At 59.1% G+C, this 13491-nt stretch overlaps 1 protein-coding gene across 1 annotated transcript in view; it reads left to right on the top strand.

Moving 5' to 3' along the window:
* Positions 1 to 13491, top strand: part of TNS3 (tensin 3) — a 216531-nt gene that overhangs the window by 115039 nt on the left and 88001 nt on the right. Inside the window, exons 13-15 of the mRNA XM_032592493.1 lie at positions 832 to 907; positions 12517 to 12646; positions 12928 to 12993. Coding sequence (XP_032448384.1) covers positions 832 to 907; positions 12517 to 12646; positions 12928 to 12993 — 272 coding nt within the window. The remainder of the gene's footprint in view (positions 1 to 831; positions 908 to 12516; positions 12647 to 12927; positions 12994 to 13491) is intronic.

The raw sequence follows: 13491 nt of genomic DNA, 5'->3' as shown, positions 1-13491 counted from the left end.
TTTAATTTAATTTTCTTATTGCTTATTTTTGAAAGGGAGAGAGTGCAAGTGGGGGAGGGGCAGAGAGGGAGGGAGAGACAGAGCGAGAGCAGGGGAGGGACAGAGAGGGAGACACAGAACCCGAAGCTGGCTCCAGGCTCTGAGCTGTCTGCACCGAGCTGAACGCGGGGCTCGAACCCACAAACTGTGAGATCATGACCTGAGCCGAAGGTGGACACTTAACTGACTGAGCCCCCCAGGTGCCCCTCCTCTGTGCATTTTAGACAAAGGGCAGACACATGTCCTCGGAATTTGTATGGTTTCTAGGCTTTTCTGGTTTGCTTTTGTGTGCATTTACATGTTTTATTTTTATTTTAAATTTTATAGTTTATTTTTGAGAGAGACAGAGCATGAGCGGGGGAGGGGCAGAGAGGGGGACACAGAACCCAAAGCAGGCTCCAGGCTCCGAGCTGTCAGCACAGAGCCGGACGCAGGGCTCGAACCCACAAACTGTGAGATCATGACCTGAGCCGAAGTCCGATGCTTAACCAGCTGAGCCCCCCCTCCACCAGGCGCCCCTAGATGTTTTATGAGCGTTAGTATAAAGGGCGTCAGGTAAGATGTGGCCTCATGGTGCTGCCACCGCTCAGAACGAGCTGCCGTCCTGTGTCTGGACTGACCATGGACCCACACGTGGGTGGCAGCCTGGCCGTGATGCGCTCGACTTGGATCCCGGAGCCTGGCGGGATGTTTCGCGTCATCTCTGAGTTTGCGTTACGAAGTCGCTTTTCTCACACAACGTTTCTGTTAAGTCCTGAGGTTGCATTAAGCTCTACCTTGTTTATCCCCAAGCAACATCGGCCCGGGAAACCAAGGCAGGGTCCACATCGCCATCGAGCCGGCCCAGCTGCTGAAGGGGGACATCATGGTGAGTGCACGCGGTGTGTCCCCCTCCTGGTCAGCGCCTCGAGGAGTGAAGGGTGGCCTTTACTTTGGGGCAGCTGGCTTGTTGTCTGAGTGAAGCTGTTTTATTTGGTTTAAAATTGTTCTAATGTTTATTTACTTTTGAGAGAGACAGAGCGTGCGTGGGTAGGGGCAGAGAGAGAGAGGGAGACACGGAATCTGAAGCAGGCTCCAGGCTCTGAGCTGTCAGCACCGAGCCCGATGCGGGGCTCAAACTCACGAACCATGAGATCGTGACTTGAGCTGAAGTTGGATTCTTAACCGACTGAGCCCCCCAGCCTTCCCAACCTTTCTTTTTCTCCCACCCAAAAAGTAGCTGCTATCAATCCAATGTTTCTCCTTTTTGTAAAGTTGCATTTCCAAGTAATGAGAAAGACAGAGTATGAGCAGGGGAGGGGCAGAGAGAGAGGGAGACACAGCATCCGAAGCAGGCTCCAGGCTCTGAGCTGTCAGCGTGGAGCCCGATGCTGGGCTCGAACCCATGAACCACAAGATCATGACCTGAGCTGAAATCAGGAGTTGGACAATTAACTGACTGAGCCGCCCAGGCACCCCTAGAGCTATTTTAGTAGAAGGGACAGAGCGAATGGTGAGAACCGCTTAGCAGTATGTTCTCCGAAATGCGAGTCCTGGCTCGGCCACTGCCCTTCCGAGGGTCCCTGGTCTCGGCTGTGATGTGCGATCTCAGGCATCCTCAGAGGCCCCCGTGTGCAGTCCAGCTAGCGAATCACAGCTTGGCTGATGTCCTAACCAGCGGTTCCTCTGGATGAGTTTGATTCCTGTATGTACTGGTTCTGGGATGAGATTAGCTGCTACATTTTTGCCTTTTCTCTGTCTTGAATGTAGAAAAAATCTTCCGTCTAATGAATTTTAGAGAAATTTCCCTTGAAACCTTGAGGCAGTATGGCTTCCCACGTACACTGAATTGATTTGCTTGAGTGTCTCCAGGGCCTGGGAGCACCTGTGACCAGATTGGAAATGGCTCATTCCAAGTTTTTGAGGATTCTTATCAATTTCCCTTAAACCTTTGGATTTTTTTTTTCAGTTTTTATTTATCTTTTTTTTTTTTTCAGTTTTTATTTATCTTAGAGAGAGAGAGAGAGAGAGAGAGAGAGCATGCATACGTGTGTGCAAGCGGGGGAGAGACAGGGAGAGAGAGAAGAAGAGAATTTTAAGCAGGCTCCATTCAGCACAGAGCCTGATGTGGGTTTCAATCCCATGACCCTGGATCATGACCTAAGCCAAAATCAGGAGTCACATGCTCAAGTGACTAAGCCACCCAGGCGCCCCTAAAAGGTCTTAAAACCCTTTCTCAGTGGTTGACCCATCCTGAATTCTCATGCAAGTCAGGTCAGGGGGGTCACAAACGTAGGTGCCCTGGGCACCGATGTTACATTGCTGTGTCCCTGGGAGAGTTCTCCTCAGGTGCACGTCACAGCTTGTCCCCTGTCCCTGGGGACCTCACTGTGAAAGAGGCTGGTGTCCTCATTCCATAGGCCACAGAACTGAGGTGTCGGGTGGGCCACTGTGTTGCACCGTCCCCGGGGAGGAAAGGCTTCTCTTCTAGAGTGTTCTGAGAGCAACTCCCAGCCTTTTCCCTCTGGTGGGGAGACCGAGGGGGAGAGGGGAGGGTGTGTCTTCCAGGACCTCCTCGATTGTTGGCCATCGGGCAGAGCAGTGAGGAAGCACCTGCTATGTTCTGGACCCCACCCCCTCCCAGGGCTGCACATGGCTGTGGCTTCTATCTGCCCGCTCCATGCACCGGTCTGATGTTCCAGCTTTAAAAAAGAGGCCGGGGATGAGGAGGCCAGGAGAGGCTAGCGGGGACGCTGTTAAGGACGTGCACCCAGATCCCTAAGTCACTACTCCTGGGCAAGGCAGAGGCCTCTGGAGGCCCTGTCCCTGGGATGGGTGCTCCCTGTGGTCAGCAGCTAAGTCCCCTTGTGGGGACCCGAGGGAGGTGGCCGAAGCCCTGAAGTGTGGAAGATGACTCTCAAACGCGGGGGGCCTCCCTCCCACCTGATTGTGGGCTGGTGGCTGCGGGGTCTTTGTGAGGCGGTGGTGGAGGCCTGGCCGGCGGCCTGGGTCCCTCATCCCCGCCTCCTCCCTCCTTTCCTTCTCTTCTCCTCCCCCCTTCCACACCCTTCCCCGTCCCCTCCCTCCTTCCTTCCTTCCTTACCAGGAATTTATTTACGCAACTGTCCTGTTTTGAGCTTTCTGGGTCTCTGTGTGGGGCCCTAGCATAGGAAGGAAGGGAGTGACAAGGTGACATCTTCGTCCCGGAGGAGGCTGGTGGGGCCGTGGACCTTCTGTGGGAGACGGATCCCAGGACGGGCCACGGTGGGTGAGGCGGGTGGGCGGGCGGAAGGGTGGTCTGACTCGGGTGCAGGCACGTGGCAAGGGCACAGGGTCCCCAGGCCTCGAGGCGCCAGAGGCTTGCTGGGTGTGTCCCGATGTCTGGGTGACAGTCAGTTGCTGCCAGATTGTGTGGGCTTGGAGGCTTGCAGTTTTCTTGCGGGACAGCTGGTTGTTCCTGAAGCTCTTCTCAGCCACCCGAGAACATGCCGCTCACCCTGGAGGGTCACCCTTGTCAGCGCAAGTGTGAGCAGCAGGGAGGACAGAGGGGTCAGGACCCTGCCTCGGTGGGAAGCGGGGCCGCACCGAACGGCCGCACGTGGGTACTGGCCGCGTCCCCAGGACTGGCTTTGGGCCCCGTGTCTGGGCTCCCACCAGCGCTGCGGCCTGCAGGGTCCGGGTGGCCTCAGAGGCCCGCCTCCATGAGCTCGAAGGCCCCTTCTGCTAAGTGAGGACCTCCACGGGGTGAGGGGGTCAGGTGAGTTAGGATGGCTGGCTCCACGGCCTTCACCCCAGAAACCCCGCAGGTCCTGGCCACGTGCCTGTGTCTGTCCCACCCCTGGAGGCCCAAGGTAACCTCAGGAGCGGGTCAGCTGGAATGCGGCTGAGAGGTAGCGTGGGAGGCTGTGGGAGGGGTCCGGTCTGGCACTTGGGGTCCGGGAGGCAGGTCGGGAGGGGAGCCGGCGGGGGCGGGAGGCCCGGCCGATGTTCGGGTGCCTAGAGCTGGCGGGTCACACGGCGAGCTTGCCCACGTGACGTCCCTCCGGCCGGAAGCCGTCCTGTGTGTTGGGCACGCTTCTACCTGTGCTGCATTCACATGGAGGGTGCCTCTGGGTGCCTACGGCTGCGTGACAGGTGCCTGTCACCGCGTGCACTGGCCCACATGCTTCTCAGGTGTACTCGTGATCTGATCCAGTGGCTGCAGGGGGCTCACTGCGGCGTCTGGCTCTTCCTTGGGCCTCCTTTGCTATGGCGGGAAGTCTGAAAAAGCGATCAGGGGGCACTTCTGTGGCTATTTCGTTCCCAGCTCGCACTTGTGAGCTGCTGGGGCAGAGCAGAGGTGTTCGGAGGCACAGATGTGGGCGTGGGGGCCCCCGGGTCCCCGGGTGGATGAGGCCAGACTGGGCTGGCAGCTGGGCCGTCAGGAGGGGGCTGTGCGGCCGATGCTCACGGTCCTTGGGGATCTGTGAAGCGAGACCTACCACGGTGTCACGAAGTGGGGGAGCACAGACAGGTGTGGGTCGAGTGGTGGGTCCACGAGAAGACGCGTGGCAGCAAGAACCCTGTGCTGGGGACTCGAGGGGGCCGGATGTGGGTGGGGAGTGGGGCCAACCCCAGGAGCGCAGGGGAAGGGGCCTGTCTGGGCCCCCATTTGTCCCACCCCACTTCACCTCGAGGCCTGGAGCTCCCGCCGAGAAGGAGGCCTCGGGGAGGGGACAGGGCTGTGCTGGGGTCTCCTGCCTGCCCGGCCTTCTGGATCTCTCTGGGTCCCCTCCCACCCAGCCCCCTGGACTCTGGCCAAGACCTGGAGACCCTCCCCGTCTAGTTGTCTCTGCAAGTTCCTCGGTCCCGGCCAGAGGTTTCTCTTCCCTCGGCTCCTGGCCTGAAGCCCCCTCTGCTCCTGACCGTCCATCAAACTCCCCCCACCCCCGTCTTGATCGCGCCTTGTCTTCCCCGCCTCTCCCTGCAGGTCCACGCTGCCCCTTGCTCCCTTCTGCAACGTGCTGGGCCCCCAGGTCCACCCCCTCCCGGCCCGTGTCCACCAGCCTCCAGCGCCCATCGTGCTGGTTTCTGGGAGCCTGCCCACGTGTCCCCTGGATGCCGAGTGTGAACTTGCCCCGCATCTCACCCAGTCCTGAGCTGCCCGTGCACCTCCTGAGCCCATAGCCGCTGTGCGTCCCCAGAGCCGTGCTCCACGTCCTGTGACCCTGTCCACATGCGGCGTTGCTCTGCAACAGCTGAGCACCCTCCTGCGGGGAGGGCGGGGGGCTCCGAGGGGTTTCCTGCCCCCTCGATCATTTGTCCCCTGAGAGGCTTCCTTCTGCTGGTGACCAGACGCCCCTTTCCTCGGGTCTTATCCATCAGAGGTGGGATGTCTGAGCTGCCCCCTTTAGACCGTGATCTGTGATCTGTCACCTGAGACGCCTCTGTGTCCCATGCTGGATGGTGCGGGGCCAGGTGCTAGTCCTGTCTGTGCACAGCTGGTCATCGTGCTTGTCAAGAGTAATGGCTCAGCTTTGCTGTGAGCCAGTGAGGGTGGCTGCTGGGCCCACGCCTGAGGCTAGAGGCCAGAGCACGCTGGCCAGCCAGGTCTCCACCACAGGCCACCTCGTGAGCCTGTGCCTGGGGCTGCCAGCCTTCAGGAGCGGGGACGGCGACTGGATGGGCCCTGGCAGCCCCAGGGGCACCCGCACCGAGGCAGGAGGGAGTGTGCAGATTGGGCGCTCTGGGGCTCTCCCGGGGTGAGTGTTTGGTCTCCTGTTGGCCCCTGTCTACGAGCTTGTGTTCCCATGAGAAGAGCCTGTGAAGGTGTCCCAGCTGCTTTCCCGGGAGATGCTTGTGCCCTGACGCGGCCTCTCCCCCACCTCTGTGCGTTCCTGCCGCAGGGTAATTTTAGGACTTCACTGTCAGTACCGTTACTTGATTGATGTTTCCTGTGTTTACAATTCAGTTCTGTGCCCTCTGCACTTGCTCTCTGCAGCGTTACCAGATACAAGGAGGGTGCGGGGGCTCCAGCTGGGAAGGGGTATTTTTCCATCACACGGGGTGACTTTTCTCTGTGCCGTTCACGGAAGTGAGTCCTGAGACGTTCAGTTCAGGAATGTCTCCCAGTAACATAGGATCTCAACCTCTTGGGTTAGTTTCCCAGCTGGCCTATTTTTCTTTTTAAGTTTTTATTTATTTATTTTTGAGAGAGAGAGAGAGAGAGAGAGAGAGAACAAACGGGAGGGGCTGAGAGAGAGACCGATAATCCCAAGCAAGTATTTAATAAACAAGTGAGTACAGGAAGGAATAATTGACGCAACTCAGAAACACGAGTGTAAGAGAGGGTCTCATTTCGTTTTCTTCTTTTTAAAATGTGTCTATTTATTTTGAGAGAGAGAGAGAGAGAGAGAGAGAGAGCGTGCACACAGGTAGGGAAGAGGCAGAGAGAGGGAGAGAGAGAATCCCAAGCAGGCTCTATGTTGTCAGCACAGAGCCAGATGCGGGGCTCAAACTCCCAAACCGTGAGATCATGACCTGAATCGAAATCAAGACTCAGATACTTAACTGACTGAGCCCTCCCTGGCACCCCCCCAGCTGGCTTTAACTAAGCTCCATAGACCAGGGGCGTAAACTGCACACATTTCTTCTCTCTTGGCGCTGGAGGCTAGATGTCTGAGATCCAGGCATGTCTGGGATGGTCCCTCCCGAGGCCTCTCCTGGGTGTATGGATGGCTGATTCCTCCCTGTGTCCCAGTGTGGTTGTCCCTCTGTGCTGTCCTTCTCCTGATCCCCTCTTTTTTTGTTTTTTTTTAAAGTTTCTTTATTTTGAGAGAGAGCGAGAGTGAGGGAGCAGGAGAGAGAGAGAGAGAGAAAGAATCCCAAGCAGGCTCCACACTGTCAGCGCAGAGCCCGATGTGGGGCTTGATCTCACAAACAGTGAGATCATGACCTGAGCCGAAACCAAGAGTTGGTTGCTCAACCAACAGAGCCCCCCAGGTGCCCCAGATCTCCTCTTCTTACAAGACACCAGGCAGTGGACCAGGGCCCGTCCTGGTGACCTTGTTGACCGTAATCTCCTCTTGAAGAATCCTGTCTCCAAACACAGGCCTGTTCTGAGGTCCTGGGGGTTAGGCCTCGACATGTGAATTTGTGGGGGGGGCAGACACAACCCAGCCCATGACACCTGTGTTCATTCGCAGCCCTATCCCAGCGAGATTAGCAGTGAAATCAAGAACCGCTGGTGACGATGGGTCACCTCAGGCATTCGCGGCAGCGCACGTAGCCCGGAGGACAGGAAAGGCAGTCACAGGCAGACCGCACTTCCGAGAGTTACATCCCCGTTTTGAGTGCAACGAGCAGGCGGGTGACTTGTTCAATGGAGGGACACGTGAGGGTCCGGCGGGGGGAGAGCATCCCGGGGGTGTCACGGGAGAGGCGCCGGCTGGCCTGGAGGTCATCATCTGTGGGTGCACGTTGTGCGGTAGCTTGGAGCCCCAGGCCTTCTGGTTCTACCCGAAATTGACCTCGGGGATCATCACGGGAGAAAGATGCTACAGAAACTTCCCTGAGGTTGGTGGAGCGTCTCCATGGCGGTGCGAGCCACCCCTGCTCCTGCCTCTTGCCATGGGAGCCTGGAGAAGCCCCAGGTCGCCTGCCCGGGGGGATTGAGTTACAGGGCTTCCCTCACGAAGGCATTTTCATTTCCACTCAAGAACTGGGCGACAGCCGTGACTCAGTATGCTGAGGAGCAGGGAGGGCACTTACGGGTTCACCACCAACAGCTGTAGCGGGTTTGGCTCTCGGTCTGGTGTTCACTGAGCCCACCTCCCTGCCCTCGAAGGTGGGAGGAGTTCCCAGGGCTGGCTCACTGTCCTCGGTCATCATCTTCCTGAAGGCATCTCGCCCTCTGGGTTTTCCCCTCCTTGATCTGGTAAGTGTGCCCGGATAGATTTGCCCCTTTCCTCACCCGAGACCTGTTAGCAAGACATCGGGGGCTGCGTTTGCGGGAAGTCAGGCCACATCGGCTCTGACGGGCCGGGAAAGCGCTGGGGAGGGCGCAGCTCGGCCCTGGTCCTGGTGAGGCCGAGGGAGCAGTCTGACCGCCTGAGCACTGCCCGCCCATCCCCTCGCCCTCCCTCTGCACACCTGACCCTCCCATCTCTCAGGTCCACCCCTTCCGAAGGGCAGGGCCTCAGGTCCTCGGGGAGGAGGCCAGAGCTCTGTGAGCACAGCCAGGCCGTTATGTAACCTCGCTGAGGAATTCGCGTGGGTGCGGACGCAGTGGGATCCTGGCCGCGGCCCAGGGCCTTGATGGGCTTGTAAACACTTTCCCGTCCGGCGTGCCTGGCCTTGCTGTCTCCGCTTGTGCAAACCCTGTGGCCACTCACATTGTGTTCTAGTGACTGCGGGTCTCCGCGACCTTGCTCCTGTGACCCAACTTCTAAACAGAGGGGACGCCTGCTCCGGGAGCTGCTGCGGACACCCAGCACTGTCCTTTACTCCCTCCCACTGGGGGCACTTCTGTGCATGTCCTCAGCTCCCTCTGTGGACTTTGCTCCTCCGGCAGGCAGTTCCCACACACTTCCCACTGTGCCTGCCTCTGTGTTCCTTGTGACTTCTGTGCGCACACCTTCCTCCCTGACTGTGCGGGCCACCTCCCAGACCCAGGCTGGGGCTTGATCCTTCCCGCGGTCCTAGCTCCACGGCTGTGCTTTCGTTCGTAGGCAGCACCTGCTGACCTTTCCATGGGTGTGGACACGAATTACGGCATTTCGAAATTGTGGTTCGTGTTGGCACTGGATGATGTGGGTGTTCAGACTTACCAGGGTTAGAGATCACGGTTTTCAGTCTTTCAAGTGTGAGGTTGTAGCTTGTCCTCTGAGCCTATCTGGACGGCCATCACCGGGACCACCAGCAAAGTGAGTTGCAGTTGGGGGACTCTGTTTCCTGGTGGGGAGTGTCGAGGGTCCTGTTTCTTCTGCTGTTTGTACTAAGCTGGTGGGCGCTGGGATGTTTCGTGGGAGGTGGCTCCAAGTAGGAGCTGCCTCAGACAAGGGCTGGCGGCAGGCAGAGGAGGGGGATACCTGCGGGCTGGCCTCTGACCTGGGCACAGGCGCTCCCGGGGCTGCGTCCTCAAGCTTTGAGCCCTTGGTCCAAGGCACCATTCTCTTGTTGATGGAGAGTTTGAATTAAAAACACATCCGTGCAGCCCAAGTGTTAAGCAGGGAGGTCAGCTTACCGGCTCCTTGCCCACCAGATGGATCCATGACATGTGTGATTCGGAATTCTGTCGCGGACGGGACCGCCACTTCACACACGGTGTGCGGTGCGGGGGGACCGAGGCCCGGGCGCCGACCGCTCAAGGGCACAGGTGGGTTTTACGCTGGGCGACGGTTTCCAGATCGTCTTGTCAAGACAAGGAAGGCTCCAAGCGCTCAGACCCGTCTCCCGGGGCCCCCTCCCTCTAGAAGCTTGCAGCCTCTGATAGCGTCAGGCCAGTACGTGCGTTTGGGCTCGCGTGTTGTATGGATGTGTCGTGAGAGCTGATCATCCTCGGGATGGAGACGGGGGGTCACTGCTTGAACAGCCGCTGTGCCGCCAGAGAAATCCACGTGCCACCTGAGCGCCTTCCTTCCCCCGACCCAAGAGTTCCCGGTGGGTTGTGACGTTCGTGTCACACCCGTGTGCTCCCCTGCGGCTTTGGGGACAGGCTGTGGTGGACGGATGTCCTTCCCCCTTTTGTACGGAGTCCAGGCTGCTACGCTTTGAATTGTTTCAGACATGCGTATTCTAAAATCTGAAGGCAGGGGATGGACGTATTGTGGAAACTCACCAACCCCAGAGGGACAAAGGGGATGTTACAGGCCTCGGTCACTGTGATCGTTACGAGGTGCTGTCCTTGGTATCTTAGAGGGGGCATTTGGGGCGCTCACGTCAAGTAGCTGCCGATGGTTCTTTCCCCCGAGTGTGAGGAGCGGGATTCTTGTCTCTCGCCGCCGATGCTGACACCTGTCGGCTTGGGCGGGGGATGGTTATGGGCTCTGCATCTGGTGCCTGTGCCCCGGCAGGGCTCCTGGCGGGGGTAGGCCCCGTCTCTGGGTCGGAGCTGCTCTGTGGTGGTGGCTGCCCGGACCTTGTGCAGGAAGGCTCCTGGGGTTTTCTGTGTCCTCAGGAGGCACCTGGCATCTGTTCCCAGGGCAGGCGGCCGGGCTGGGGGGGCCCGGCGGGTGCCTCCCCATCTGCGGGAAGAGAGGTTCAGCACGAAGCCTCCGGAGGTGCGCAGGGAGGCCTGGGGTGTCCGCCAGCTGGCTTGTCAGGATTCTGCGGACGGGACACCCTGTGGGAGAGCGGGACCGGGCAGCTGCCCCGTAACGGTGGATAGGTCACTCCTCCTTCCGTTCTGAGCCCTTGTCCTGGGAAAACCCAGGAGTCTTCAGACACCAGAGTCACACTTGGCCCTGGGAAATGACGGGAGCTGGCAGCCTGGGGAGGGCGATCCCCATCCCGGACCCTGCCCCAGGCATGGTGACCTCCGCCTCCCCGCTCCCTGGCACTCAGAGGGGCTGCGATTTGTGACTGAGCCACATGGCGTGTGTGGTGCGGCTGTGCTGAGTTGTGGTGAGCGGCGCAGGGAGCCCCTGGGGTCCCCGGGGAGGGCGGGGCCCGGCCTGGGGGGTGCTGGCTGCAGGATGAGCCCTTTAATGGGCGCAGGGGCTTATCTGCCCAGCGCCTGCTGCGCCCCCTGTTCACCAGGGGTCCCGCACGCAGGCCTCGGCGCCGACGCTTGGCAAGGCCGCTTCTCACTGCGCTGTGGCCGTGCGGGCTGGTGGCAGGGCACTGTCCCCCTCAGGACATTGTTTAAAGCTCTGGTTCCCCTCAGCATTTAGAAAGATTTAAGAACTGGCCTGGAGTGAGCCTGGACCCCCCCCCCCTCGCTTCTCCCTGGGTCACCCCTACTTGCCAGGTGTGGCTCCCATCCTCCTGGAGAGATGGGGATACCAGGGGACCTGCTGCATCCTGGGGGGCCTCCTGGGGGGTCTCCTCTGTGGTCCGGGTGGGTAGGCACCTCTGTTGAGACCACAGTCCCCGGGGTGCGTGCAGGTGAGGGCTCGCAGGAGGGGAGGAGCACATGGCGTGTTCTGGAAGGAAGTCCAGCCATCATCGGCCTTTGGTTGGGCCCCGCTGAGGAGTCTGTGACCCCAGGTGGCCGCAGGAGGAGACCCTGTGGATGAAGGTCCATTGTTGGTTGAAAGCAGATTGCCGAGTTCCCATTTCTCAGGAATTCGTGGTGGTTGGTGCAGACGCTCTGGGCCGGTCCAGACGGAGGCCAGGACAGAGGCCAGGACGGAGGCCAGGATGGAGGCCAGGTCCGAGTCGGGCTGTGTATGCACCAGGCAGCCCTGGGCATGTTTGTCAACACGAAACACTCCCCTTCGGTCTGTTCACACTTCGTGTATTTATCAGACTGTTTCCTTGTAGACACGCAGAGCGAGACAACGGCCTGGCTCTGCCCAGGGGGCACACTTCCTGGCCAGTGGGCCCAGGTTCCTGGGGCTTTACTTTCCCTTTGTGGGGTAGTTTGCCTGGGCAGCTGCACGGCAGAGGCTTCAGCTGGGGCATTCTCCTGCATTGCCTGTCTGGACCCGGTCCACGTGGCTGCTTCTCGTTGGCCTTTGTGATGTACTGGATATTTAACACCCATCTTTGCCCTAGAAAAATCTTTTTTGTGAGCGTGGCTGCCTCTGAGAGCCCCAGCCTCCCCCCGACCCTGCTGGGCACGCACAGGAGAGGGACCGGCCACCCACACTCCAGCCTGCTTCTGGCCTTGGGCTGCTGAGCACCCTGGGAAGGAGCCCCTGCCCTGCTTGTGGGGGGGAGGGTCCTCGCCTGCAGACATCACCCCGCGGTGGCCTGGGAGACCTCCTTGTGGCCCCGGCGCTCTCTCATTCCCTTGGGTGGGGGAGGGGGGGCTTCCACATAAAGGTGTCCCCAGGGACCCAGGGCACCCGCAGCCCTGAGTTCACATCACTGCCGTGGTGATTCTGGAGGCTGCTCTCAAGTGAGCGTCCAGGATATGGGACAGCCTTGCTCGGGTTATTTAAATGCCAGGCCCTCTCCCATCTACCCCTTCCCCTCCTCCCCTCCCTCTGCCTCTCCCTTTCTCTCTCTCTCCTGTGCTCTCCTCTCCAAATCCTAGTGCACACATAGGTATTTAGCACATGAAGCGTGGACGGTGAGGCCCAGCTGCCTGTGACACCTAGAGAATGTGGATGAAAGCGACGTCTTCCCCACAGGGAGTTACTAGACCCTGGGGAAGTTCATCCTGATGTGACCTCTGCAACCAGAGTATCCGCATTGGCCTGACGGCCACGGCCCATGGCTGTGGTCGTCAGAACTTAGGTCCCTTGGAAGTGGTGACATTTGCAGCTGGTCCACAGGGCTTGGTGGGGGGAGGCCTACCCCGTGACCCCCTGCTGCTCAAGAATTGGCCTGTGTGTCCCCTCTTCACACCAGATCAAGTGCTACCACAAGAAGTACCGTTCGGCCACCCGCGACGTCATCTTCCGCCTGCAGTTTCACACCGGGGCCGTCCAGGGCTGCGGGCTGGTATTCGGGAAGGAGGATTTGGACACCGCCAGCCAAGGTGAGGCCCGCGGGCCGCTGGGATGCAGGTCACAGTGGGCAGTGGGTCTCTGTTTGCTCCTCTCCCTGTTCTCCCCACACCCCATGCGCTGAACCCACCTGCCACTAACTGCCGGTCTCACAGAAGACCAAGCTCTGGTCCAGAGAATGTTCTGGAAACATGAAGAACTCCTCAGCCATGGGGCCTGCCCTGGTGGGTGTGGGCGCCATCCTGGCTGGAGTTTGTACGGGCTTTTTTGCCCCTTCATCTCTAAACTTGTCCGAACACGATTTGTTTTTCAGATGACCGTTTTCCTGATAACGGCAAGATTGAGTTAGTTTTCTCTGCCACTCCTGAGAAGATTCAAGGTAGGTGGGGTGCAGAATGCACGCGGAGGCAGGGTGCTCGCCAGCTTGGGTGGAGGGTCTGGTCCCATGGGGTCTCGGCACACTCTCCCACCTTTGTGCGTATTGGGACATTGTCATCACAATTTTTTTTAAGTTTATTTATTTTGAGAGAGAACGTGAGTGAGGGAGGGGGAGAGAGAGAGAGAGGGAGGGAGAGAGAGGGAGGGAGGGAGAATCCCAAGCAGGCTCCATGCTGTCAGCGTGGAGCCAGAAGCGGGGCTTGATCTCATGAGCTGTGAGATCATGACCTGAGCTGAGATCAAGAGTCAGATGCTTAAACGACTGAGCCACCGGGCGTCCCCCAAGTTTCAAATAATAGGATAGTTTTCAGTGTGGTGAGGGGCGACTTACAGACAGCAGGGCCCAGTTGGATCAGTAAGACCCCAGACATGGGGAATCTTTTGCCCGAGGAAGAGCCCGGACCCTTGGTCCCTCAGCTTTTTGTCCCTCTTTCTGGGA

This window comes from Lynx canadensis, chromosome A2 (genome assembly GCF_007474595.2).
Source record: "Lynx canadensis isolate LIC74 chromosome A2, mLynCan4.pri.v2, whole genome shotgun sequence".
Lineage (NCBI taxonomy): Eukaryota > Metazoa > Chordata > Mammalia > Carnivora > Felidae > Lynx > Lynx canadensis.
The sequence above is the reverse complement of the archived record's forward strand: the minus strand, read 5'-3'. Positions and strand labels throughout refer to the sequence as shown.